The sequence below is a fragment of the Brassica napus genome, chromosome A9, assembly GCF_020379485.1.
Source record: "Brassica napus cultivar Da-Ae chromosome A9, Da-Ae, whole genome shotgun sequence".
NCBI lineage: Eukaryota > Viridiplantae > Streptophyta > Magnoliopsida > Brassicales > Brassicaceae > Brassica > Brassica napus.
The window spans coordinates 4,699,288-4,727,122 of NC_063442.1; the positions used below are offsets into that span (position 1 = coordinate 4,699,288).

General features: G+C 37.8%; 6 protein-coding genes across 7 annotated transcripts; 1 reads left to right on the forward strand and 5 right to left on the reverse strand.

Moving 5' to 3' along the window:
* Window positions 1–2,051: 2,051 nt before the first annotated feature.
* On the reverse strand, window positions 2,052–4,918 carry LOC106364119 (protein LATERAL ORGAN BOUNDARIES-like). The gene is made up of 2 exons (XM_013803749.3): window positions 4,389–4,918; window positions 2,052–2,751 (listed from the first exon to the last, which is right to left on the reverse strand). The coding sequence occupies exon 2, from the start codon at window positions 2,729–2,731 to the stop codon at window positions 2,201–2,203; it is 531 nt and encodes a 176-aa protein (XP_013659203.2). The 5' UTR covers window positions 2,732–2,751; window positions 4,389–4,918; the 3' UTR covers window positions 2,052–2,200.
* A 10,286-nt stretch (window positions 4,919–15,204) lies between these two features.
* On the reverse strand, window positions 15,205–16,329 carry LOC106366182. Its single transcript, XM_013805753.3, has one exon. It carries the CDS (start codon window positions 16,327–16,329, stop codon window positions 15,388–15,390), a length of 942 nt encoding a protein of 313 aa, XP_013661207.2. The 3' UTR covers window positions 15,205–15,387.
* Window positions 16,330–16,334: 5 nt separating this feature from the next.
* Window positions 16,335–19,021, reverse strand: LOC106362718 (histone deacetylase 6-like). The gene is made up of 6 exons (XM_013802573.3): window positions 18,437–19,021; window positions 17,373–17,813; window positions 17,148–17,290; window positions 16,876–16,966; window positions 16,636–16,772; window positions 16,335–16,547 (listed from the first exon to the last, which is right to left on the reverse strand). Exons 1-6 carry the CDS (start codon window positions 18,974–18,976, stop codon window positions 16,487–16,489), a joined length of 1,413 nt encoding a protein of 470 aa, XP_013658027.2. The 5' UTR covers window positions 18,977–19,021; the 3' UTR covers window positions 16,335–16,486.
* A 355-nt stretch (window positions 19,022–19,376) lies between these two features.
* LOC106366183 (DEAD-box ATP-dependent RNA helicase 30) lies at window positions 19,377–23,114 on the reverse strand. Of its 2 annotated transcripts, none has more exons than XM_013805754.3 (10): window positions 22,922–23,108; window positions 22,331–22,812; window positions 21,548–21,727; window positions 21,306–21,467; window positions 21,062–21,216; window positions 20,841–20,933; window positions 20,652–20,737; window positions 20,332–20,558; window positions 19,793–20,011; window positions 19,377–19,691 (listed from the first exon to the last, which is right to left on the reverse strand). In XM_013805754.3, exons 1-10 carry the CDS (start codon window positions 22,975–22,977, stop codon window positions 19,564–19,566), a joined length of 1,788 nt encoding a protein of 595 aa, XP_013661208.2. In that variant the 5' UTR covers window positions 22,978–23,108; the 3' UTR covers window positions 19,377–19,563. The 2 variants fall into 2 exon arrangements, 1 of the variants encoding a protein (XP_013661208.2); XR_002654374.2 differs by having other exon boundaries at window positions 19,455–19,691; window positions 20,259–20,558; window positions 22,922–23,114.
* A 779-nt stretch (window positions 23,115–23,893) lies between these two features.
* On the forward strand, window positions 23,894–25,308 carry LOC106366184. The gene is made up of 2 exons (XM_013805755.3): window positions 23,894–24,257; window positions 24,330–25,308. The coding sequence occupies exons 1-2, from the start codon at window positions 24,095–24,097 to the stop codon at window positions 24,740–24,742; spliced, it is 576 nt and encodes a 191-aa protein (XP_013661209.2). The 5' UTR covers window positions 23,894–24,094; the 3' UTR covers window positions 24,743–25,308.
* A 561-nt stretch (window positions 25,309–25,869) lies between these two features.
* Window positions 25,870–26,721, reverse strand: LOC106364121 (nucleolin-like). Its single transcript, XM_013803750.3, has 2 exons — window positions 26,545–26,721; window positions 25,870–26,264 (listed from the first exon to the last, which is right to left on the reverse strand). Exons 1-2 carry the CDS (start codon window positions 26,686–26,688, stop codon window positions 26,103–26,105), a joined length of 306 nt encoding a protein of 101 aa, XP_013659204.2. The 5' UTR covers window positions 26,689–26,721; the 3' UTR covers window positions 25,870–26,102.
* Between the last annotated feature and the right edge of the window lie 1,114 nt (window positions 26,722–27,835).

The following is a 27,835-nucleotide window of genomic DNA, read 5'->3' on the forward strand; positions in this document are numbered from 1 at the left end:
ACAAAATAGTTAAGTTTTTATTTTTCATCTAGCCGTTGAATTTATCAATGGTTATAACTATTTAATCCACTGGATATTTAATTTAATATAAGAATTTGGTGCACACAAAATAATTAAGTGAAAATGTTGCCCAAAAAAGACTTATCATTTCCCATTTTCACTGCTGAAATCTACTTGATTAATTTTTCTCAAATCCAGAAATAAATTATAACTGTGATGGCAACCACAAGGTGGAATTAGAAAAAGAAAACATAATCCAACTCCAAATCTAAAGCCACTATTATTAGAATCTAGAGACAATGGTTGGCGGTTGTTAACACTATTAATTTATTCAGTTATTATTGAATCTTAATATTCTTGGAATCAATGATTAGAAGACTATAGATCATATATTACCAGATGCACCAACGATTATTAATATTATAAAATACTGAGGCTCATATACCTTTGCTAATTTGATATTTATGATAAATTTGGAGTTCTTATTAAGGAATTTTATCTTCAAACTTCGAATGTTTTACCCTAATTTAAAGCTACAACTCTAGTTGGTATAGTTCTAAAAAGTAGGAAAGGACCCGCAATGTACAATGAAAAAATAAAATGTCTTGTTGGGTTTTGTAGTTTAGCTGAGAGGCAGAGAAACTCATCAGAGTTTGCTTCCTTTTCACGTCTTTAAAGACATCGATTGATTGATGGGTTTGATGGATTCTCGATTTCTTCCTATTTTTTTCTCCACGACAATATCCAAAGTTACTTCCCCACATTTAAATTGTATTTATAAATTTTACATAATAATGATAGATGTACTCGTGAACAGGTGCCGTCGCCCAGTTGTAAGATGGACCTGTGAATTTATTAATTTCTGTCCAAAATTAATAGCGTCTACCTATATTTGATAGTATAAAAAGCTTTTAAAATCTTGTTATCCGTTTTAGTATTAATTGCGATAATACGTTCTTGTAACTATCTTTTTCCAACTTAAATGTAATAATTTCAAACTCACATAACAACAACTTAAATGTAATAAAATTATTTCAAACTTAGACCTTTTGACCAGAAAAAAAAAACTTAGACCTCAATCGCATATGAAATTTTTTTAGAACACATAAAAAGCAAAGAATTGCTTTGATTTTGGCATAGATAAATTTATATTTGGGCCTAAATAGATGAAACCAGTTAGATTATGGGCTTAAGATAGAAATATATACATGATAAACTACACAGGCTTGCAGATAATCACCATCGACTAGTTACATAAAATCATTTAAGTTCCATAATCGTCATTTTATTGTATTGCTACCTCAAATTCACTACTCGTGACGTAGACTATATATATTTGGTGTGTATATATCATATATATTCACATGCTAACCCATAATAATAATATAACCCCCCCCCCCCCCCCCCCCCCCCCCCAAAGGAAAAAAAAGGATTCAACATTGATGTTCATCAATATTTAAATGCATTTAACATCCAAACGATCATATTTTATATAGCTGCCTGAAAGGCTGCAGACACCAGTAACCAAACAAATTATTTAATAAAGGGAAAAGGAAACTTCATAATCCACATGCCTAGCCATCGCTCTACAAGTTAATTTCCACTCTAAAAGAGTACAATAATATGATAACTCCAAATAATCAGTAGAATATGTATACAACCCCCCTATATATTAAAGCAATCATACAATGAACACCACTTCTGCATATTAAAAAAAAAAAACTATAAACAGTTAAACTATAATAAAATAGTATCCTTCAATTATTAGTACCCTAACTTCTCTCAAACATTCACGCATAACTATGATCCAAGTTTAAGTATTAAAACAGCAAGGGAAGTAAGAGCCTGGATAATATCTCATCATAATATAGTATAATTCACAATGTTGCTAATCACGCAAAAAACTAGTTATCTTGTTTGTTAATTATTAGCATAAACGACCATTTATTCGTTAAAAAAACCAATATATAAAACATAACTATGTATCCTAGCCTAGGTCTCGCTACTCACCAATGAAAAATAATATTATATATATACATCCCATCATAAAATAAATAACACAATGCATTTATAAATGTTTGCTAGAAAAATTTCTAGCTTATTATAATGTATTCTTACCACACACACACACACATAATGACAATATAGAAAGATAGAGAGAGATGAATAGATGGAACACACACACAATTTATATACTCTCTCACATGTTACCTCCTTGCTGATTATGACCATTGTTCCAAGGAAGAAAAGTCCCACACGACCCTCCGGTACCACGACTGGCCCCGGGAAGCCTATAAACCGGGTTTACCTGCTGCGGCTGCTGTGGAAGTGGCTGAGGCTGAAACACCAAGTCGACGACGTTACTAGGTGTTGAAGTGGACAGACCGTAGTGAACCAAGTCAGCATTAGCTGCGTCGAGCTCCTTCTGAAGCCTATGGACTTGTCTCTGGAGATAAGAGATGGCTCCAACGCAGCCATAGACAGGATCACGAACACGTGCCTCGGCCTCATAGGCTAAGGAGTTGACTGCGTCTTCACGCTGGTGAGGGAGGAGTTCGTTGAGGAGCTTAGTGACGTTGCTCGCTCCGAAGATTTTGTGGACGTTGGCGAACTTGTGTGGCTCCTCCGGTGGGAAATATGGTGCGAATATGCATCCCGGCATGCATTTGCGGCGAAGAAACTTGCACGCGGCGCATGGTGAGTTATATGTATTTGATGATGACGACGCCATGTCTTTTTGAATTTTTAGACCTAATATTAAGTTTTCAAACATTTTAGCATTAGAAAGAAGAAGTTAAAACACACACATACCAACACATAAACATATACAAATACTTTGAATGTTCTAAAAAGGTTTCATCAAGAAGTTGTGTTCTTCTATGTTATACTTAAAAACATAAAAACAAATTCGATTACTTAGATCTTTATCTGAATTTCTGCTATTTTCTTCATTTATTTTCCGTTCCACGTTTTTCTTTATATATATGACAAAGGCATATAAACATATAGAGATACAAACGTACACATGCAAGGTAAACGTAGAAAAGGGCATAATATGTCCAACATCGAATCTAAGGAAATGAACACAAATTTTATATTTACAAAACCTAAAGGTCTATAAACTGAAGATTAACAACCAGGACATGCTGGTAAATTTAACAACCAATTGGGTTTTGTACTTGATGTTTTTGTTTTTGCGTTTAGTACCAATCTGTCACTTTTAAAAAAAAAAAACATAAAAATTTGGACTCTTCAAAAAAAAAAAATATAAAACCTCACTAACATAACATATAAAGCTTATTAAGTATAATTTTTATAATTTTTTGAAGTAAGCTTTATATATTTTTAAGCTACTACATAAAGATCGTGATTAGGATACCTGGTCTAATTTAAATATAGACGAACATCACATAGCCAAAAAATGATTATTACATATCATTGCTTCTTAACGAATCTCTCTAAAAATGATTGAAGAAATTGATTTAAAATGGAATCTAGTAAATTTCTTCTACCAGAATTTTCTTAACAGAGTATATACGTGGCTAAGACATATATATGGATCAGTTAAAACTCGATTCAAACTGCATGAGACTAGAAGTGTTTGTACAACTCCTTTGACAAACAAAACAGTCTATCGTTTTATGTCAGATCAATGAATTTTTGTGTCTCTCTGTATATATATCAACATTACTTATAATTATACTAGCTTTATGTTTTGTTCAATGCAAATATATAGTACAATTTGCACCCAAAAAATATATGTAGTACATAATTTACTTTGATTTTTCTTTTTCGATTCAATTGAGCTCTTATGTGCTTTACCATCTTCATCATCTTCATCTCTCTCCTCAACCCTAGCTTTGTTAATAAAAAAAACTAATAAACCTGAAAGGAAAACCCAGTAAGGATTCTTTAAATTCTATTCGGAACCCCCAAAAATTGATTAAACTTGATCATAGAAAATTCAAGTTTCTATTTCCCTCTCTTTTTGCTCCTCCTTATCCTTGTCGAGATGAAACAATTAATTCCACTAACCTCAAATTAATCCTAATTTTGATATGTATATAGAAACTTTAGATCTGATATTAATTAGGTCATCGCAAACTGGAGACTGTTGTAATGAAAATTCAATTAACACATGTATTTTACTAGTATCTTTTTCTCATATGCTAGAGTAGAACTTCAAAAGATCAGTGTACAGAAATGTCAAAGTGGGTTATATAACAAATATAAGCAATCGAACATGAAGCATAGGAAAACAAACATAGTATAGAAATTAACGATTATCTTTGATGATCGGAAGCTATGCTACATCTAGGAGTTTATTTAGATACAAATATACATACACATATCAAAGCGTGTATAGAGATATAAATATATATACCTACCTTTAGATCTTTAGGTTCTTTGAGGATCTAAGTGTATCTTTCTTCCTCTTTCAATGGCTTTTTCTTACCTTTGAAATTTGTTTCCAAAGTAGATGTAATAGGCTTAACTCTTTAGTCAATGGGAGGGATAATTTAGGTGCACAGCCCTCTCAGAGAAAGGGGAAACCCTAATTTCAAGAAGAATTGAGAAAGATTTGTATAGAGGCTGAGAATTTAAAGAAACCAAACAACCAAATAAAAATGTAAAAATTGAAAAAGAAAATTTTAGTGGAGAAGAAGGAGAAAGAGCAAAAGACAAAGTGTAATAATAACCAATGAACAATTAATAAACAGGAAGAGAAGGAGAAAGTATGCCCCTCAAAGAACGACTATGACATTTCATCTCAAGAATAATAGTAACATCAGCCACTGTGCTCACTTTTGTCTCCCAATAAATTAATTTGTTTAACTTTAGCTTTTGTAATTTTTCTTCATGCATTAATGATAGCAATATTCCCTAACAGTCTGAAGATCAACCCTAAGCTAGCTAATAAATAATCATTGTGTATATATACCCTAAGCACGCTGATGGCCAAATTAAGAATTGTAACCTTAAGAAACCCTAAACGTCTCCAACAAATCTCAACTGTCGAATTATATGATCACAACAATCCTTGATATCCAATGGGCACTAACATATTATTTAGAATATGAATGGTTTTGGCAGAACAAACGAGAAAGTGAAAAAAAAGCATATGGCTAACTGTATTCGATGGTATTGTAATATCTCACATACTAAAATTAATAGAGTATTCATTCTTTTTTAGTTTTAGCTAAACAATATAATTCTTCAGTTTAATTCAATTGAAAATATATATGAACAAGAATAAGCTCTTGAGACCTTAAAGTAGGTCGTTAGAGACAGGTAATCAGTAAAAGTCAATAGATTTCATGTGAACTCAAGTCAAGTTTTAATAGGTTTTGTAAAAACAAAACTATATGAGAGGGGGGTCCTATAAGTTTGAAGCTATAGCTAGGGTGCTATAGGAAGTATTATGAGTAGTGACACGTGGATGGGAGAGAAGCGTAGAAGACACGCGTCACAAGATAAGGAGGCCGTTGAAGAAGTTTGTTACGCGGAAGAAAAAGAGAGTTTGAATAAAAGAGGAAGAGTAGATTCATTTGGATTATCGATAAAAATGTATAATGTTTTCCTTCTTGATCTTTAGTTCTGAGAACTTGTGAGATAACTTTTCATAGCTTTTGAGTTGTTTCTTCTTGTAAACTCTTGGCGTGATTAGTCGATTCTTTGTGAATAACATTGGATCGTTTGTTACGGAGATCGGAATTCTATATCAAAGGTATCAGAGCTACACGAACCTCGGAAACAATGGCGGAGACGCGATCTCAAGCTCTGCTGAAAGGAACGACGCCGCGTGAGTCGGAGTTAGCGATTACCAGTCGATTTGACGCGTTGGAGAAGGCGATCGAGATTCAGAACGAGAAGAGCGCGCGAACGGACGAGAGTGTACGAGAGATGATCGAGACGTTTAAGCTGATGACGAACAACAATCCGATGAATCCGTCATCAAGTAATGCTACGCAGCATGATCCGTATCATCGTCATCGTCAAGGTCAACAAACGTATTACGCAGGTATGACGAGACTTGCGAAGGTTGACTTTCCTCGATTTAACGGTGAAAATGTGAAAGAGTGGTTGTTTAAGGTAGAGGAGTTCTTTGGGATAGATAACACACCATTGGATCTCAAAGTTCGTTTAGCTTCGATTCATTTCGATCACCTAGCAGCAGCTTGGCATCAATCAATAGCTCAATCTGAACAAGATGCTTACGTTATCGAGGATTGGGAGCAGTATAAGGTGTTGTTGAAAGAGAGGTTTGAAGATGTTCTAGACGATCCTATTGCGGATTTGAAGAGACTACAAGAAACGGCGGGTATTGGTGATTATCATGCTAAATTTGAGCTTATTCGTACTCGTGTGAAGCTGAGTGAGAGTTATTTGGTTAGTGCTTACTTGGCTGGCTTAAACAATGATACTCAGATGCATGTGAGGATGTTTCAACCTAAATCGGTGCGGGAATGTTGGTTATTGGGACGTCTGTATGAGACTGCTCATCCCCGGAAGCTTTCTTCACAGAACTGGTCACAGGCGAAGAGTAACTCTTACACAAATAAGGGTCTATTGCAGACTCCAAAGCCTTCGGAAGTGATGAAGTACAATGAAGGAGCTGACAAACAGAAAGAGGGAGTGAACCAACCCAAAAAATTTTTATCAAATGAAGAGATGAGTGATAGAAGAGCGAAGGGTCTGTGTTATTATTGTGATGAAAAATATACTCCAGGGCATTATCTGAAGCATAAAAAGACTCAGCTTTACTTACTAGAGTCTGAGGAGAATGAAGAGTTCTTTGAAGCGGAGGACGGGGTTGCACAGATTGATGAGGAAGGTGATATTGCTCATATTTCCGTTAGTGCAGTCGCGGGTGTCACTGAGAATTACAGAACAATGAAGGTCCGTGGTTTACATGGTAAACGCACTCTTTACATCCTTATTGACTCGGGATCCACACATAATTTCATGGATCCAAGTGTTGCAGAGAAGTTGGGATGTGAGATCAAACCACCTCGTATGAAAAGAGTTGCGGTAGCTGATGGGGGAAAGTTGATGGTGAAAGGAACTGTAGAACAATTTGAGTGGCGTTTTCAAAATGCTACTTTCCAGCAGGATATGATGTTGATTCCTTTGGGCAATTGTGATATGGTTTTGGGGGTGCAGTGGCTTTCTTTGTTTGGACCAATAACTTGGGATTTCATGAAGTTGGAGATGCAATTCAAATATCTTAACAAGAGAGTCGTATTACATGGACTAAAGGAGGGAGTTGTGACGGAAGTACAGGCTAAAAAGGTAACTCTGTCAGAGGATGATGCGCAAATAGCTATGATTTACATCAACCCAGTGGAGGAAGGAGTGGAATCTGAGTTGTTTTCAGTAGGAGTGAGTGCTGATACACCAGAACTATGGTCAGTAGGAGTGAGAGCTGATACACCAAGACAGTTATCAGTAGGAGTGAGTGCTGATACACCAAGACAGTTATCAGTAGGAGTGAGTGCTGATACACCCGAACTGTTTTCAGTAGGAGTGAGAGCTGATACTCCAGCAATGTTTTCAGTAGGAGTGAGTGCTGATAGCAGAGCTGGTAGTAAAGAAACAGATTTTGGTTTGAAAAGCTTATTAAGAGACTATAATGATATATTTGAGGAACCAACAACACTTCCTCCATACCGGGTGAACCATGATCACAAAATTCCTTTGATGGATGGTTCAAACCCAGTCAATCAACGTCCTTATCGTTATGCTCTATATCAGAAGACAGAAATTGATAAAATGGTTCAGAGTTTATTGGATGCCGGCACGATTACGGATAGTTCTAGTCCTTACGCATCGCCGGTAGTTCTTGTTAAGAAGAAGGATAATACATGGAGATTGTGCGTTGATTACAGAAACCTCAACAGCGTGACAATTAAGGATAGGTTTCCTATTCCGCTAATCGAAGATTTAATGGATGAGTTGGGAGGGTCGTCTGTATATTCCAAGATTGACTTACGTGCAGGCTATCACCAAGTGCGTATGGATCCTAAAGATACACACAAAACTGCATTCAAGACGCATAGCGGTCATTATGAGTACAAGGTCATGCCATTTGGTCTCACCAATGCCCCTGCTACATTTCAGAGTTTGATGAATTCGGTTTTCAAACCTTTCCTCAGAAAATTTGTTCTCATCTTCTTTGATGATATACTCATATACAGCAACTCTTTGGAGGAGCACAGTCAGCATCTCCAACAAGTATTTGAGGTTATGAGAGCAAATAACTTGTATGCCAAGAGAAGTAAATGTGATTTTGCTACTTCTCGTGTGGAGTACTTAGGGCACTTTATCGAGGCTAAGGGCATATCTACAGATCCAAGCAAGATTAAGGCTATTCAGGAGTGGCCAGAACCTAAAGCTTTGAAACAGCTGCGGGGATTTCTGGGTCTCGCCGGATACTATAGGAGATTTGTCCAGAGCTTTGGGAGTATTGCAAGACCACTTACCATGTTAACAAAAAAAGACTCTTTTGTGTGGTCTCAGGAAGCTCAGGAAGCTTTTGACAAGTTGAAATCGGCTCTGTGCAACGCCCCTGTATTGGCATTACCTGATTTCAAGAAACAGTTTGTTGTTGAAACTGATGCGTGTGGAAGTGGTATAGGAGCTGTGTTAATGCAAGAAGGTCATCCTATCGCCTATATAAGTAGACACTTGAAAGGTCAACAACTGCATTTGTCTATTTACGAGAAGGAGTTGTTAGCAGTGGTCTTCGCAGTTCAAAAATGGAGACACTATCTGCTTCATGATCATTTCATCATTCGAACTGATCAGCGAAGTTTGAAATATTTGTTGGAACAGAGGTTAAACACTCCAATCCAACAACAGTGGATGCCTAAGTTGATGGAGTTTGACTATGAGATTCAGTATAGGCAGGGGAAAGACAATTTGGCTGCAGATGCGTTATCAAGGGTTGAAGGCTCTGAAGTGTTGAGTATGGCTCTGTCAGTCATGGACTGTGACTTGATGAAGCAAATTCAGGAGAGTTACAGGGAAGATGTGTCTATTATGGAGGTGATTGAATCTTTAAAAAAGAAACATGACGCTAAGAAGCATTTCACATGGTCTCAAGGTACTTTGCGTAGGAAGAGTAAATTGGTTATTCCTGCAGTCTTACAGTTGCGGAATACAATATTGGAATGGTTACATGAGTCGAGCAGTGCAGGCCATTCAGGACGCGATGCCACTTATCAGAGAGTGAAGAGTTTGTTTTATTGGAAGGGAATGAATAAGGACATACAAAGTTACATAAGGCGTTGTGCAGTATGTCAGCAATGCAAGCACGAGACAGTGGCTTCTCCAGGATTGATTCAGCCACTTCCTATTCCAACAGCTATTTGGTCTGATATTTCGATGGATTTTATAGATGGGCTTCCTAAATCTTTCGGCAAATCGGTGATTCTTGTGGTCGTCGATAGACTCAGTAAAGCTGCTCACTTTATTGCCCTCAGTCATCCTTACACGGCAGTTTCGGTTGCTCAAGCATTCTTGGATATCGTCTATCGTTTACATGGGTTACCCCAATCGATTGTCAGTGACAGAGACTCGGTGTTTTTGAGCGAATTTTGGAGAGAATTATTTACTCTACAAGGTGTTTCTTTAAACTACTCCACAGCTTATCACCCTCAGAGTGATGGTCAAACTGAAGTGGTGAATAAGTGTTTAGAGACGTACTTAAGGTGTATGACGAGTGAGCGACCACATCTTTGGAGCAAATGGCTGCCTTTAGCTGAGTACTGGTACAATACAACGTACCATACCTCTACACAACTCACCCCTTTTGAGGCAGTGTATGGTCGTCCGCCTCCAGTCCATTTACCTTATCTTCCAGGTGAATCAAAGGTTGACGTGGTGGCCAAATCTTTACAGGAGCGAGAGAGCATGATCTTGTTGTTACAATTCCATCTGTTACGTGCTCAGCATCGTATGAGGCAAAATGAAGACTTGCATCGCACGGAACGGAGTTTTGACATTGGAGATTATGTTTATGTCAAACTACAACCATATCGACAACAGTCTGCGGTGGTCAGGACTAACAACAAGCTATCTCCTAAGTTCTTTGGTCCCTACAAAATTCTTGATCGTTGTGGTTCTGTTGCGTACAAGTTGGAGTTACCACCATCTTCTCTCATTCATCCGGTTTTTCACGTTTCACAACTTAAGGTGTTGGTTGGTAATGTGCACACTTCAACTGTGTTACCTTCAGTCCTTGACGATGTGTTACTTAAGCAGCCGATACGCATTTTGGAGAGGAAGATGGTTAAGCGACAGGACAGAGCCGCCACACAGGTTTTGGTTCAATGGGCTAATCAAGGAGAGGAAGAGGCTACTTGGGAGTTTCTCTATGATTTACAGAAGAAGTTTCCTTCCTTTGAACCTTGAGGTCAAGGTTCTCTTAACAGGGAGGATTTGCTATAGGAAGTATTATGAGTAGTGACACGTGGATGGGAGAGAAGCGTAGAAGACACGCGTCACAAGATAAGGAGGCCGTTGAAGAAGTTTGTTACGCGGAAGAAAAAGAGAGTTTGAATAAAAGAGGAAGAGTAGATTCATTTGGATTATCGATAAAAATGTATAATGTTTTCCTTCTTGATCTTTAGTTCTGAGAACTTGTGAGATAACTTTTCATAGCTTTTGAGTTGTTTCTTCTTGTAAACTCTTGGCGTGATTAGTCGATTCTTTGTGAATAACATTGGATCGTTTGTTACGGAGATCGGAATTCTATATCATAGGGTTAGTATCATACCAACAGTTACTTGTGTTATAGTATATATTAAAGATATATTATTTGAAGTGACAATTGACTGTGACATTTGTAAGTGTGTTCTTCTTAATTAGTTTTCGCACCATTTTATCACCAAATAATTTTAGCCGAAAGTCAGATTAATTATCAGAGTAGACATACAGAAAATCTCTAATAAGAATTTTCCGCATGCCCACATCAAATAAACATTTGAGCTGAAGTCCAAAGTTTAAGTGATCACATTAGTTTATATAGTGAATCTCAGTCTGGTTGTTTGCGGTTAACCTCTCGTAAGACAGTTTATTTTGAAGATAAACTGTAAAATTCACCTTATAGAAACTTTTAGCCTTTTGAATGCTTTTAAGATACAGTTCCAAAAAATAAAAAATAAAGGAATTTTTTTCAAGATCCGTTAGGTTATTAATTATTGTGTATCGAGTTATGATGGGGGTTAGTGGTGGGATTTAGAAATTTACTAAAGTGAAGCAAGCATCTAGGCTTTATCACCAAACTAATTTACTCATATTAAAAATCTTCACTATGTGACTAATATAAGAAGTTAGGGTTCGAACATAGAGGTGCTATACTTTGCTAAAAGAGGACTCTAGTCTCGTACTTCTGCTAACGCAGAGTTCATATCTTATTACTTACTAGACTACAAAAAAACTGGTTCATATCGAACTTAAAAATCTCAATCTTACTGATCTGAAAATTCAGATGGCTAAATATCAACTAAGTTCGAAAATTCTTGAACAGTATTTATGATTTGGTTGGTTTGTTTATTAATTCAACCATGAATCTTTTGGAAACAGATTCGTAGCTACCGTTGTCAAGTTTTCTTATAGCATTAATTAATTCATAGACTTCCACTTATAATAAATTAACAAAAACTGATTCATATTCTTACCAAACAAAAAACTGATTCATATTGGTTAAATCATATAACATTTGTAGCAAAAAAATCATATAACATTCTATCTTACTTTCGGTGAGGTTTTCCACATACTAGATCAACATCTTAGAAACATATTTTGACAAGTTTTACCATCAAAAGGTTAAAAAATAACTAATTATATTGGGTTTTTAGATTGAACAAAAAAAACTAATTAGATTGGTATTGATGTATGTATATAAACCTCCAATGTATAGAGGTTGCATATAGGAGAGGTGGGGGTATGAAGTGTTATAAAAGGTTTGCAGAGATATAAAGCGAATATGGGTGATGGGTCCTCCTCACACATATGATCTACTAAAACTAGACTAGTACTACTGTCCCTTGCATTTTTTCCTTGTAATTTACTTTAATACAATCCTTGTGATAATCTAAGAATCTCTAGAAACCACATTATATATGGTCTCATTTGAAACAACGCACACATAAGAGATAATATAGATTTAATGAATATGCATGTGCTCATTGTGGAAGGTAAAGTTGAAGGTATGAGAGGTCAGTGATGCAACTTGGTGAATAGTTTGTGAATGTGTCATTTTTTTTTGTTGAGAAAACGTAAATGTGTCATTTTGTTTGTCTTTATATATGCCGAATGGAATAATATCTAGATTATTATAATCATAAATAACGAAACATATATAATTTTAGAGAGAGAAAATTAGAAGAGATCGAATTTTATATACAGTACACTATATGATCATATAAGGGTTATATATTTGCAAAAATCATGAACATCAAATTAATAAGTAAATTTGGATACTTATAAACAAGAATATATATTTCGTTCATACATAAAAATTAAAACGTTTCCTTTTAGAAAATATGAAAGTATTTGATCAACAGAAATGTGTAAATATATATATATATATATATATGATTTTACAACTTTATTTATGTTCCAAAAAGTTTAACGGAAACAAAATATGTTAATCAACCTATATGTATACATTTAGTCTTATGCATTTAATTACATAATAATAATATACATTTATTTGCCGGTTTGTTCATTATTTGGTTAACAAACTAAACTATAAATACTAGCTTTTAAAAAAAAAGAAAATCAGGTATTAATTAGAATTACAACTTGAACATTTTCTCAAATGTGAAAATCTTATGTTTTGTTGACAAAGGGTATAGATTTTATTCTCTCCCTCGGGATTGCTTATTTCTCTGCAGTAACACGTGTGTTCTGTCAAAAAAAATCTCAATCTGCCTTTCAGTAACTATCACTTTTTACTAAATATTTTTTTTTTCCATCTGAAATTATATTATTCATGAAACAACGTTTAACAAGAGTCCATACTAGGGAAACAGAGCCGGCGGAACAACCGTACATCCCTGGGAACTAAGAGCACCCACAACCCAGAAACCAAGGGTTCGATAACCAATAAACAACTTTTAGAATATTTTATTATTTTTTCTTTTTTTCGTCCGAAATTTAAAAAAAAAAAAAAAAAAAAAAAGCTGACCAATCGTGGGCCGCCACGCGTAGTGGGGCCCGCGAACAGTAACGAACTTTGATATGAATCAATCCTTATGCAAGAGTTTATGGCGCACGGAAACCTAAAAAACAAATATTATAATATTTTTTCTCCTGACAAATATTGCTAAGGACTTAGCGTTGGGGGTGCTCTAAGCCAGCGGAACAACTATATATCTCTGGAAACAACAGCCCAATCAAGGCAACTAATAACCAAACTAATATCAAAGCTGAAACAAGCAAGATTAACCGACCGATATTAGGGAAAGGCTTCAAGATACCATAGAAGAGCCGGTATAGAAACCATGTTCTGAGAAGATAAGATCACACTAGGATAAACCCTTTCCCAAGAAGACATTTGCCCACCTAGCAAACTCCACAATTATAAGGAATAAACCAACAAGAAAATCCAAGCAATTATCTTCACCCGTTGCTGTATAAAGGCCTTAAAAACCCAAACCCACAAACCAGACAGTATCAAGACAGTAGGACTACACCGTGGAAGCCAAATCGATGACGAAAGCAAGGTGGAGACGAATTGGAGATGGGAAAAGGAGAACTCCTGGTCTCTTGACGAAGAACCCAAACACCACTCAAATCTTGCACAAGGAAGAACAGACTCAGAACTAGAATTGAAGAAAGTACAGTGATGCCGTCAGCGAAAGCGCGTGCTCCGCACCAAGCGGCTGCACCGCACCGTCAAGAGATCCCCGATCTCAGATCTGGCGCCAGACGCACCACCGGACCCAACTCTCTGAAACAGAGCTGAAACAACAAAGATACTGGAACTAGAAAAAGTTCCCCACCAACCTTCGAGACGAGGAGCACAACAATAAAGATACAAGCATTGCTGCTTTAACCCGTGATAGAAACACGGGCACCTCCTGCTCACACAGAATCTCACCACTTGAAAATCCTCCTGCTAACCTGAAAGCAGAACACCGTGACCCCACCAAAACGCAAGACCTCGACTTCGTACATTTCAGAGAAAATCAAGCTTCAACACCAAACAACAAGACACAAAGAAGAAAATAAAGCAACTACTAAGAGGATGGGGTCTCCTCCGGCGCCGGCGAAGAGCACCAGCCACCGGAGAGACCCAGATCAGAGAACAAAAGTCTTGGCGGCGCTAGAAAAGCTTGAGAGAAAAAAATAGGGTGACCCAGATCAGAGAACAAAAGTCCTTTGCACTTTTTACTAAATATATGATCACGAAAATGTTATGCTATATATAATTTTCGACAAAAGTGCTATATGTAGTTTTCATGGCCTATCCAACTTTTCCTTTGTAGCGATTATGAAAATTTGATGTTTTCTATCTATTGCATGTTCTTGTACATATTTAAGCTAAATGAATATTTCATATGCATGTACGAGTTTAGTAAGAAGATAACAATTAGTAAACGTAGTGTAAATGTAATCCCACGAGTTGTCCAAGTATTACGAGAGTTATAAATCAAATGGGCGTTGGAATGTAGAGATTTGTTATTCTATTTCATGACTTGATCTATAGATGCTAACTCCTATATCATTTTATACAGAGAAAAGATTATTAGAAAATAAACCTACGGTGTTTATAATCTCCAAAGATACTTTTCAACTAATTGGAATTTGTATCCTATGGGGCAAAAGCCTACCAAAAGCAAGAAGCATGCGTTTAATTTAATACCTCTATATCAATGTAGTTCGTAAAATTTATTAGGAATTTTCATGGTGATGATGTAGCTAGGAACTTACATTTTTCTCTTTCTATTTTTTTTGGGTTAAAAGACTATAGTCTATATCTTACAGATGTAAAACATTGATTGTCTTTTGGACAAGACAGATGCAATCGTGCAACACATTGATTATCAAGAATTCTTTTTGAATGTAAGACTTTATATCTACAAAATTTGTTACCACCTAAACTAGAGAGAGAGAATGTGACTGTAAAGCTTTTGCCTTGTGATAAAGCTTCAACGGCCAGTGAAAGCACTAAAGAACAAGTTCTGTATCAGCCACAGATTTGGATCATACACAACAGTAGTGAGTAGTAATCCTCAAGATTCAACAATGACAACACAATGAATGAGCCAAAAGTTTGTACATCATAAACTCATAACTATCTCTTGAGGCAGAACAAGTTCTGTATCAGCCACTCAAGTTCTTAACTTGGTAATGATCCATCACAAAAACTGATTAGCTCAAGGTGAACTCTGTAAAAGGCTTCCACATATCAACATAGCTTCGCAGCTCACGAACCGGGAGACTCTTCTTCCACGCATCAAGATCCGGTAACTCACCGGTTAACGCCACCGAGCTATCATCTCCATTCCCAAGCGTTAACACAAAGAGCTTATCACCGAACACTTGACTCATCGCTTTCAACGTTTCCACCATAACCAAATCTCCATCTCTCTCTGAATCCTCAGCTTCCACACACCTTCCTCCAACGTTCACCATGATCCTCCCTCTCTTCCTCAACCTACCCTTCAATCCCCTCCACACATTTGGATCTTGAAGCTCTTTGATCACGCTCCCTTCACTAAACAAATCCACTAAAATACCCGAGAACCCGGTTCTGACGCTAGCGTCCAAGGCGTCTCCGATGTTGATAAAGATCCTATCTTTATGGTCTCTCTCGAGCTTAGAGAGGCTAAAGAACTCTCTACCTACGTCGATCACAGAAGGGTCGATCTCCCATCCGTGGATAGTGTATTCGGGTGGGTAAAGCTCGAGGATCAACCGGGCGGTTGACCCGGCTCCGAACCCGAGAACGCCGATGGGTCCTGGAGGGATAATCGGAGGGAGGGTAGCGAAAACGTCGAAGTAACTATCGGTTAAGGTTTTGAGGAGGAAGGAGATGCTGTGGATGTTACCGGGAGTGTCGAGGAGGAGGAGGCGAGAGCCGGCGAGCGGGTGGTCGCTTCTCCGGGAGACTTCTATGACTCTTATGTAGTTGTGTCGGGATTTGAACTTGGCGATGGTTTTGACTTCGTTGGATGGGACTGCTTCGTCGTTGCTGGAAGTTCTGTTGCGGCGGCGGGGGAAGATTGGGTTTTGCGGTGGTTTAGGGCGGAGGCTGATAGGAGTGTGAAATTGAGGTGGGAGAAAATGGAGAGAGACAAGCTCCTTAGCCATGGCTTCTCTCAACAATGTGTAATTAATATTATCAAGTTTTTTTTTATGACAGGACAGTTTCAAACTTTCGGACAAAACAGTAATGGCTTTGTCCGAGAATAAAAAAAAAAAATTATATCACTGTTCTAGAATATGCAAAGGACACCAAGATGTAGTTTTAAGAGGATGGTGGATTCACTTCAGGCTCATCTTCCATATCATCTTCACCAGTAGAGTCCCTGAAGATTCAAAGAGTTTTAAATTTAAGTTCTCAAGGCATCTCAAAGGTTTGGTTAGATTGAAGTAGGAAGAAGCTTTTTTAATTACCTGTCCATAGGTGGGTCATTAATACCCGAGTAACCAACAAGGGGTGGTGATTTCTCATCATCGTCACTGTCTGATTCATAATTCGCAGTTCCACTCCAAATCCGAGGCTTTGGTCTTTCCTCCAAGTCTTCTTCCGGCTAAAAAGATTAGAGAGACAAACAAAATATATCTAATGAGTCTGTCCCCAATAGAGAGCATGAGAGAGAGATATATACATCAATGGATGATTGAATTTTTTACCTCATCCAAAACTCTATTCACTGGAGGTGTGTGCTGAAACTGCACGCTAGGTGCGTGTATTAGTCCCGAAAGTTGCTCTAGCAATGTGTTCCTGAAAAATTCAAAAGTTTAACTTGACCAAGTTCAAAAGATCCCATTGACAAGCCAAGGAGATTCACAAGCCATAAGCTATGAGGATGTAAGCAAAAAGATAGAATCCTAAGTTGCATTGAGAGCATGCACGACTTCCTCGAATTGCATTAATCATAAGAAGGGGTAGCAGGAGATGTTACCTTATCTTCTCCATATCTTTTGGTGTGTTCAAATTCTCCATTGGGCCTGGATCGACGTGAAGCGTATAGTCTGGACCGAAATACTCAAAGTACTCATTGTACGGGAGCTTATTGTCCGGCTCTACTCCAACCGCAACTGCAGTCTGCAACAAGTCAACAGAAAAAAAACTTTCAAGAACAATATGTTTACCAACAAGTATAGAAGTGAAAGAGAGATGAAAAGACCTCATAACACCAGCAACGGGCAACATTTCGTATAGTATACCCTCCACCACCCAAGACCATGAGAGGAACGTTGAAAGATCTCAAGAACCGGAGGCAATCAGCATGACCCTTGACTGATAAGTTAAAGCAACCCAAACGATCACCGCTTAACGAGTCAGCCCCGCACTGAAGAACGACTGCCTCTGGCTGATACACATCCATAACCTTCTGGATAAGAGGTCTAAACATGCTGCGGAAACTCTCATCGTCCATACCATCGTTTAATGGAACATTTAGAGCGTAGTATTTCCCTTTCTCAGCGCCAATGTCTCTGATGTGACCAGTTCCTGGGAAAAAGTCTCCGAACTTGTGAAAAGAAACTGTCATAACTCTGTCGGTGGTGTAAAACGCTTCTTCTACTCCATCTCCATGGTGCACATCGATATCAACGTAGAGAACTCGCTGCAAACAAAAATATGATGAAAGCATATTAGTAATGCAAGCAATAGAAACAGCATCTTAACATTTTGAACAGCGTGCTATCACGATAAGGTAACAGAGCAACCGAATCAAAATCTAAAGAAACACAAGTAAGAAACTTAAAGAATCAGACGGTGGAAATAAAACAAGTTGCGGTGTGGAAAACTGTCTAATGTCTGCACAACTATCAATTGGCCACTGAAACACTCAAAGTGATCATGCAAGTTACAGCTGCATGTTCTCAGAAACATCTGGTGCACTTGAACTACATGATAATGCAAGATTCTAAAGGAGCACATAATGAGAGAGAGCTCGCTGCAAACGAAGTATTAGGAATGCAAGCAATGGAAACATCATCTTAACCCTTCGAACAATGTGCTTAGAATAACAAACTAACTGAATCCAAATCTAATGAAACATAAAGTAAGAAACTTTAATAATCAGACGGTGTTAACACTGAAGGGGATCATGTAAGTTGCAGCTGTATATTCTCAAAGTATAAACATGAATCAAGCAATTACCCTAAACATCTGCAACTTAAAGCACTTAACCTTAAAACCTTTTTCAATTCCTCTATGAAACAGAAACGAGTTAAAGCATTTTACCCTAAACATCTTAAGCAACTCGAGAATCCCCAAAACGATGTCGTTCACATAGCAAAACCCAGAGGCTTCACTCTTCTTCGCATGGTGAAGCCCACCGCCCCAATTAATCGCAATATCCGCATCCTGCCGGTTCAACTTAACCGCAGCGCCAATCGAACCTCCGGCGGAAGCGCGGCAGAAGTCGAAAAGCCCGTCGAAGACGGGACAATCCTCGCCGACGTTGAATCGCCTCAGGTTCCGCGCGGCGGAGTGATCGCCCATGGACTCCGGCGAGACGGAGCGGAGGAAATCGACGTAGTCCGGGGAATGGAACTGGCCGATGTCGGAGGCGTCGGCGAGGTTAGGGCGGCTGATCTCGAGGCGACGGTGGAGGTTGTAGTGTACGATGAGGCTGTGAGCCATACGGATCCGGTGAGGCTTCATCGGGTGTCCTTGGCCGTAGTAGTAGTCGCCGATCGTCGGCTCGTAGAAGTAGCTGACTCGACGCTTGCGTCCGTCGGGACCTGACGGCAATGATACGCCGCTCTCGTCTGTCTCCATGGTCGCTCTCCTCTCTTCTTTCCTTCGACAAAATAATATAGTGTGCTAACAATCCATCTCTCTGTATATATATATTAAAGTTAGCACCGGTTATCTCTCTAATCGAACCGGGTTATTTTCGAAGTAAAATCTATATTTGATCTCAAATTTGCATTTTTTATTTTATTTTAATGAATTTAATTGTTAAATTTTCATTTAATTTGTATAATTATTTTTTTTAATATAGAAACATTACTGAATCTTTGTTAAATCAGTGGAGTTTAATTACGATTCACCTTTATTTGTTTTTTCAAATACACATTGTTAGACTTGTCATTTATTAAACTAAATCGAATATAATTTTGAGTGAGTTCATAGCTACACAAAAATATCAAATCAAATTAGTTTGCAGAGTAACATATAAATCAAATAAAATTTTCTAAAATATCTTATATGATAAAAGGGATAGAGTAATCATTTATGTATCCGACCAGCTATGAATATTAATCATGTTTGATTTATTAAATAAATCAACTAATTCAATAAAACATTCGTTTCTCTACAACAGAGAGCTTCAACATGACAAGAGAACCAAGCTCTCTTTCTCTCTACCAAGTCCTTTTGCCACCATGAGGTACAAAGTTTGAGGTTGATCTTGGCCGTTTATCTCCAAACCCACCACGTCCTCCTCCTCTTGACCTGAAACTACGTCCACCTCCACCTCCACCACCAGAACCTGAACAAGTCAACAAAATGAAATCAGATCAGATCCTCACAACTATATAGCAAGAAATGGTTTTGATGAACTCAAAAAGAGATTAGAATTGAGTTTTTCACCGGAAGATCGGACTAGGGCAGAGAGAGTGGGAGGTACAACTTGACCAGCTTCTTGAAGGATCTTGATAAGCTCTCTTGCAAACTTAGCGTTGTCATGTGTGAAGAATGTCATGGCCATTCCTTTAGCTCCTGCACGCCCGGTTCGACCAATCCTGTGGATGTAATCCTCCAATGAAGTTGGGAAATCATAGTTAACCACACACTTTATGTCCTTCACATCTGCAAACAAACAAAAGAAGACAACACAGTTGAGAAGTAAGTTTGTGACCAAAAAACAAAAAAGTTTTAGTCAAGCATAGTCCTATATGATCAAGAATGCAGGAAGAAGATCAGTAAATTGATATCGATGTGATTTTGGTGTTCTAAAGCCTAGAGGAAAGAACAGAACCCCCTTATCCCTACATCTGCAGATCTGAAAAGATCAAGGAACTAAGAGCAACACATTTTTCCAAGTAAATGTGCCCACCTTAACTTGCAGGGATAAGGAGTGTGACGAGGTTAAAACACTATTAATGCAAGCAGGTGACGGATAATCCTACCAAGTCCCCTTGCTGCTACGTCAGTGGCAGTCATTATCGGGCTTCTTCCGCTCTTAAATTCTGACAAGACACGATCTCTTTCCGTTTGGTTTTTGTCACCGTGTATGGCAAGAGCTGGCCATCCATCCATTCTCAGTTGTCTAGTCACTTGATCACAACCTCTCTTTGTCTCCACAAAGATTAAGATTTTACTTCCATCCATTAGCTGCTTAAGCAGTGTAAGGAGCCTAACAAAGAAGAAAGTCGCATAAGCATCATATCCGAAAAAGGGAGAGATATATGAAAATCGATTCTTCTCCAGTTACAGAACAATTAAGAACCTGCTGTATTTCTCTGGCGTCTGTACAATCTCGATTACTTGGTTAATAGACTGGTTAGCTTTTAGATCTGCTGATCCAATAATGGCCTGTGTCATTACAATTATTTTCAGTGCACAAACATAAACAGCTCCTACTTAATTTATGACAGTATACTAAAACTGAATAAGTTGAAAGATATATGAAGTAGACCTTGTACGGATCTCGTAGAAACTGCCTGGCGAGAGTTTCAACTTCTCGTGGCCATGTTGCACTCCAAAGCAGTGTCTGTCTGTCAGGTCGGATCTACCAAATGAAAATAACAATGTTCATTAAGATTTAAAACCATAAGTTTTTAAGTAGCAGAATACAAATGCTTAGATACAGTCTTAATGACGATATAGATGCTAGCTTTGGAGGAAGTAAAAGCATACCTGAGACACAATCTTTCTAATTTGGGGTTCAAATCCCATGTCTAACATTCTGTCAGCCTCATCCAGCACAAGGTAAGTCACCCTCTTCAAATTAGTGTGTTGGCACTCCAACATATCGATCAAACGACCAGGTGTAGCAATTACAATCTCAACACCTGACAAGACAATAATAATTCGTAATGTTTTCTGTTCCATCAAAGAACCAGATATGAAAAGCTACAATATTGCAATAACAAGAATGAACCTCTTCTAAGATCGTGAATCTGACGTCCTTTAGGAGCACCTCCATAGACACAAGTGCTTCTAACACCAGATCGCAGCCCGAACTTCCTTGATTCCTCTTGAATCTGAACTGCTAATTCTCTCGTGGGAGCCAATATTAAAACGATGGGTCCATCATCTTGACCTAATAAACCCCAACGATACACATAAGTAACCAAACATGTTCCAAATAGTCATCAATATATTGTAGTAAAAAATACTCACCCAATCGAGGTTGTGCACTTACGTGGACCAACGCTGGTAACAAGTAAGCCAAAGTCTTACCAGAGCCAGTCTCAGCAATACCAATCAAATCCCTACCCTTCAAAGCCATTGGCCATCCCTGAGCTTGTATTGGTGTTGGCTCAGTAAATCCCAACTTAGCAATTGCGTCGAGAATATTATCTATCAAAAAGAGATAAGTCAACAAAATCAAACCACTAAACCGAAACCAACACATATCAAACTAAGCACAACTAGAGGCTGTTAGGTGAACAACTAGAGGGCCATTACGTTGAGAATATTATTTATCAAACGGATAATAAGAGAGATAAGTTTACAAAATCAAACCACTAGACCAAGAAAAAACTAAGCATAAATAGAGAGCGTTTAACGAACAAAGCAGCATACTCGCACTCAAATTACAGAACATCGAGATCAACTTCAACATAAGAGATGGCATCTAACTCAGATAACAAAAGAGATAAGTCTACAAAATCAAACCACTGAACCAAGAACAAACTAAGCATCACTAGAGAGCGTATAACGAACAAATCAGCATACTTGCACTCATTTCTACAGAAGACATCACTAGTGGGCGCTCAATGAACAAAAGCAGTATACTTGCACTCATTTCAAAACATCGAATTCAACTTCAACAGAAGACCTCATTAGAGGGCGGCGCTTAATGAACAAAGCTGCATACTTGCACTCAAATTTCAGAAGAGATAACATCTAAAATCACATTCCCAAAAACACTTATGACCAATGACAGAACCAATCAATAACCTGGAAAGTTAGCATCTTGGAACATCTTAATAGGCTTAGGAACATCACGCCCTTCAACAGATATATCCTTCTCAGTCCTATACAACGCAACATCCTCCTCCGTCATCGCCTGCACCACAGGACTCTCCACGTAGAAATTCTTCTCGAAATGAACCAGATTCCCAAAACTCTGTTTCGGAAGAGAAACGCTATCCAGCTCTCTTCTACCCGATCCACCACGTCCTCCTCCACCGTACCCACCCCTCACACCCCCGTACCCACCGTAACCGCCTCTTCCTCCGCCGCGACCGACGGAGAAGCCATTACTAGGCGGGTGAAAAGACGGGTAATGACCATACCCGGAACCGTCACCGGACATTACAGGAGCCGGTCTGTATCCTCCTCCTCCTCCTCCTCCACCAACACCGCCGCCGCCGCCGCTGTAGCGTGGATTGTACGGTGCGGCGGAAGGATCCATCGGCTGAGACGAACGAACCGGTGCGCTACAGAGAGAGAGAGAGAGATAAAACGAAAGGGTTACGTTTACGGTTACGGTTACGGTTACGGTTACAGATCGAAGGAAATGAATTTGGAAATGGTGTTTTCACTTACGGAGAGCGTTGACGATACGAATTGGGATCAGCGAATCGGCGATCATGGGAGCTCATCGTAGCTTTTTGGATCGTTAGGTGTTGCGTAAACTTTGAATCGGATTCGATGCTAGAGAGAGTGCAGATAGAGAGATACGTAAGGGGCCGCAAAGGTAATAAGCCAAGATACTTATAAACGATACGTCTTCTTTACACTGTAAATTTTCCCAGATTAGAAACCCTAATTTTCACCGTGGTTTATTTTGTTCTTTTCTTTAAAGCGCGAATTTTATTTATTTTGGTGTCACTAGAGATGGGCCATGAGTGACCACTTAATGGGCTTAACCAATTGTTTATGTCCTTTTTTGGATAAATAAATTATTAGAGGTATGGAGCTAAATTCGAGTGCTCAATAGTGTGAATACTGAAGAGTGAGCAGGGGAATTTGTGTGGAGGGGTGGGGGGGGATATAAACGATTTATTAAAATCTGTATAAATTGAAGACTAGAGGTGTGGAGCTAAATTCAAGTGCTAAATGCATACGGTTTGAAATGTTCATACTAACTATTGGAATCTTTAGACTTGCGAGGAGTACATGTTTTAGGAATATATCATAATATGCTTTTTTTCAAACAATTGACAAAATATTAATTTGACTTGACTCTAATTTTTTCTTTATGAAATCGAGCCATTCGTATGTCATATGCAGAAACTAAATGGCCTACAAGGTCAGACTTGGCACATCTTACCTTTGAAACATAATAAAGCTAGTAGCCAAAGAAGATCCTATTAAATGCAAAGAAAAAAAGATCAACCAATATATATGATAAATCAATTTTCATGTGATTTTAGTACATAATGATGGTGATTGGTGAAGAACCAGCAGCCAATATTATGTAAAATAAAAATTTTAATATTATATATCTATTCTACTCAATGGCATTTAATTAGAGAATATTCCGTTATGGAAACAAAATTGTCCAAAATACCCATAGAAGGTTCAACGAATTTCGCATCCTCCATACGCGTTGGGTCCCATATGTGACGTCATTCCCTCCTTATAAAAGCCAACCATCTACAACCTTTCATCTCGGTTTAAAACACCAAAGAAACAAATAACAAACACTTTCTCTCTCCTATCCTGCCAAAAAAAAATAAAAAAATCAAAAACAAACTTAAGCAAAAACCCCTAACAATGGTGGTGGCCGTTGATGCTAACGAGAAGAAAAGTGGAAGCAGTCTTAAGTTTCTATGCAGCTACGGCGGTAAAATCCTCCCTCGTTCCACCGACGGGAAGCTCCGTTACGTCGGAGGTCACACCAGAGTCCTCTCCGTCGATCCTTCCATCTCTTTCGAAGGTTCGTTTCAGATCACTTCAATCTCTGTTTATAATCAATCGAATCGATTTTGATTTTGTTTTTTCCTCACAGAGCTCACGAAGAAACTATTTGAATTCTGCGGATACTCCGTCGATCTCCGATGTCAGTTACCTAACGGCGATCTCGAGACTCTAATCTCCGTCAAATCGGATGAGGAGCTAGCGAACATCGTCGAATTGCACAATCGCGTCTCAGGAGCCAAAATCAAAGCCGTTCTAACGCCTCCTCGTAGTCATAAATCGCCGTCATCTTCGAGCAGCGGTGGCGGCGATCGATCTCCGAACTCTCCGTTCTCCGTCACGCCGTCCCCGCCGAACTCGCCGGCGTTAGCGTACGGGAGGTGTCTACAGTCTCGGTATTGTCTACCTCCCACGGGTCTCGCGAGAAGATTCCATCAGAGATCCGGTGATTCCTATTGCTACGCGTGTCGTGTTCACAAAGGCTCTAGACTCATCTGGCATTAACGGAAACTTGGAATATACTGCATAAGATACGATTATACCAACGACGATGATGACAAAGAAGGAAATTAAAATTAAGAAATTAAAATTTGGGTGCTTAATTTTTTTATGATTTGTTTGAGAAGAGAAGAGAAGAATTAAATTTTTCCATTAATGGTGGGAGTTATAATTTAGACGGAGAACGTGACGGAAATTTTTGACCGTTACGAACCGTTAGAGTTGCAGTTACCACGTGTTCGCACGTACGACGTTGTTTTTATATACGTGGTACGTGGCGGACACAGAGAGATTTTAGCGCGTCTTTGTGCGAGATTTACACGCGTGTAGGCTAGTGGATTCGTTAGTTCAGCTCGTATTTTAATTTTTTTTTTACTTAACGAGGTTTATTTTTGTCTTGGGCCTTTTGGCTTCTTTGATAATGACAGAAGTAATTATTTTATTGTTTCAATTTTTAGTCTCACTTGATAAAAAGGAAAATAGTTAAATATTTTATTTTAATTTCGTTTTGGATTTTTGTATGCATTAAACATCATTAAATTTTACATTTATCTCTAGTTGATATATTTTTATTTGATTATGTTCATTAAAACACATGAGCAAAATTAGAAAAGTTATCAAGTAAATATATTAAATGATATTTAAAATGAAATAAATTTTAAACTTTAAAACAACTATATATTAATATAAGACAGTGGTATTAGTTCTATTAATTAATCAGAGCACACGAGAAAGAAAACATTTGTAACGGCGTATTTTAGTTGACTACCAAGTTCCCTGCAACTTGGGAATGAGACAGGCTGAAGACTAAAGAATGGAGAGTTTGGTGAGCAACTTGTCCCACTCTTAGTTTATATAATTGAAAACTTGAACCACACAAAAGAAATATAAATTAGGTGTTGTTGTTCAATAATAATAAGAGAATGACCTTTCAAGTAGGAGCAGTACCACACATATCTCCTTGTTACTTTTAAACTAATTACAACTTTTGTTTTTCTTTGTTGAAAAATCAACCACACAGGACACAAAATTGGGCTCCCTTTTCAATTTATTGGCACAAAAAGGCTCAACCTTTCTGCCAATAGTCTTTAAATTTCATATTTTTGGGCAAACAAGTTTTTCCACAGCATTAATACCAGTCAACTTTAACATTTTCAAGGTAAAAAATAACCATCATGAAACCAAGACAATTAATAATCCATGACTAAAACTCTGAGGCCAAACCGTTTCAACTTGTTCCCACCTTCCAAAGACAGAATCACAGTTGTTTTGGCACCATAAGATTTAGAAAAATGTATCCACCAAATCAAAAGCTAATGCCATCATTAAACTTCTTTTTTACTCCATTTGTTGTGGAGGTTGTTACTTAACGGGTTTCTTGCTCGAACTCTTCACCATCTGATTCCTCTCCATTGTCTGCATCATCGTCATCATCTGCTTCATCATCATCGTCTTCTTCTTGTTGGTTGTCAACGACTGGTTTTCCTACTACGGGTAAGCTAGGACTCGTCTTTCTTATCTCGTTGCACTGCACCAAACCAAGACAACAAGAGTTTACTCAAAACATACTTTACCATTCACAAGAACAAACATTGAAACTGAAAGTCCATCTCCCTTTTTCAACTCCCAAGTCTGTGATCAGACAATCTAATATATGTACATACAAACCTCAGATGAATGAGGTCGTTAATCTTCTAGTAAATAGTGTTTGAAAACATGTTTCTTATCAAGAGTTGGTTTTGGCCAATTACGTTTCCAGTTATAAGCTGAAACTCCAACGGAAGAATACAGAGTAAGAGAAGATAAACCTTTTCTTCGAACTCAGCTTCTTCCATAGCCAGAAGAATCTCTTCGTTCGGAGGCTGAGGCCACTGTATAGGTAGCAGATGCGACGCCGGAATCGTCTTCGTCGATGACGGGAACTGACTCATCAACGTCGGAAACTGTAACATTACTCTCTCTCTCTCTCTCTAAAAATCGAAGGTCTAATAACAATCATAATCAAAACGCTGCGTATTTGTTATAAGGACTCAGCCTTTAGTTAATATTATTGGGCTTTCACCCACGTAGCCTATTAAAACAGAATTAATTGACCCAACATATTGTTTGTCTACTGTACATAAAGAACTTATGTGAAGTGAAAGTGAAACACACACACAACACAGTGAAAGTACTTGTCATACTCGTATGCATTTCGATTAATCCACCGTTGAATAAGAAATAAAGTATTTAGTGGTAGATATAGTGGGGATTTTGCTTTAGATATTGTAGAAGACTTGTTTTTAAAGCGAAGGCCCATTTGGCCCACTCTATCATTTATAGGTTGGGGAAAAATCTTTAAATTAATTTCTTTTTTCTAGAAGTTCAGGAAATACTAGAGCAAGTTTATCGGGGAGATTAAGAGAGAATATCAGCTATTGAAAGAAAATTTAAAATAATAAAAAAGCATGCGATATGTTAAGAAAAGTTCTCACTAGGGAACCTTCAGGTTGTAACAATTACCACCAAATTGTTGGCTTAAATTTTGTTAGAAAGGAAAATTTGATTTTATCATTTAAAACCTTTTTTCTTTTTTCTTAGAAACTTTAATAGTTTCTTGGCGATGAGGCTGCCCTTATCCATTGTATAACTCGCATGTCATTCATTTTCACTGTTGTTTAAGTCCGGCCTCTAATCCTAATAAAAAAAAGTTTGATCATATTTTGTTTACCTTATCAAGTCACGTAGCATGTGGAGATGGATACGTGTTCAAAAAAAAAAAAAAAGCATGTGGAGATGGATATGAACAATAGTCAATAATATAAGGAAGCTAATTATAGATAAAATATTGACTAAGAATCTTGCAAGAAAAAGTTCGGTGAATAGTTGTAAAGCCTTACATTGTGTTGAAAAACTTAGGGTAAAATGAAAAAGCATCAAATATTGACTATGAATCTTGCAAGAAAATGTTAACTAAATAGTTGTAAAGGCTGTACATTGTGTAGGAAAACTTAGGGTAAATTGAAAAGCATCACATTATTATTTACAAAAGGCCGAACACAACTTTAAAAAGCTTTACTCTTTATTACCTTTTTTCCACACCCCATTTCCTGTGAGAAT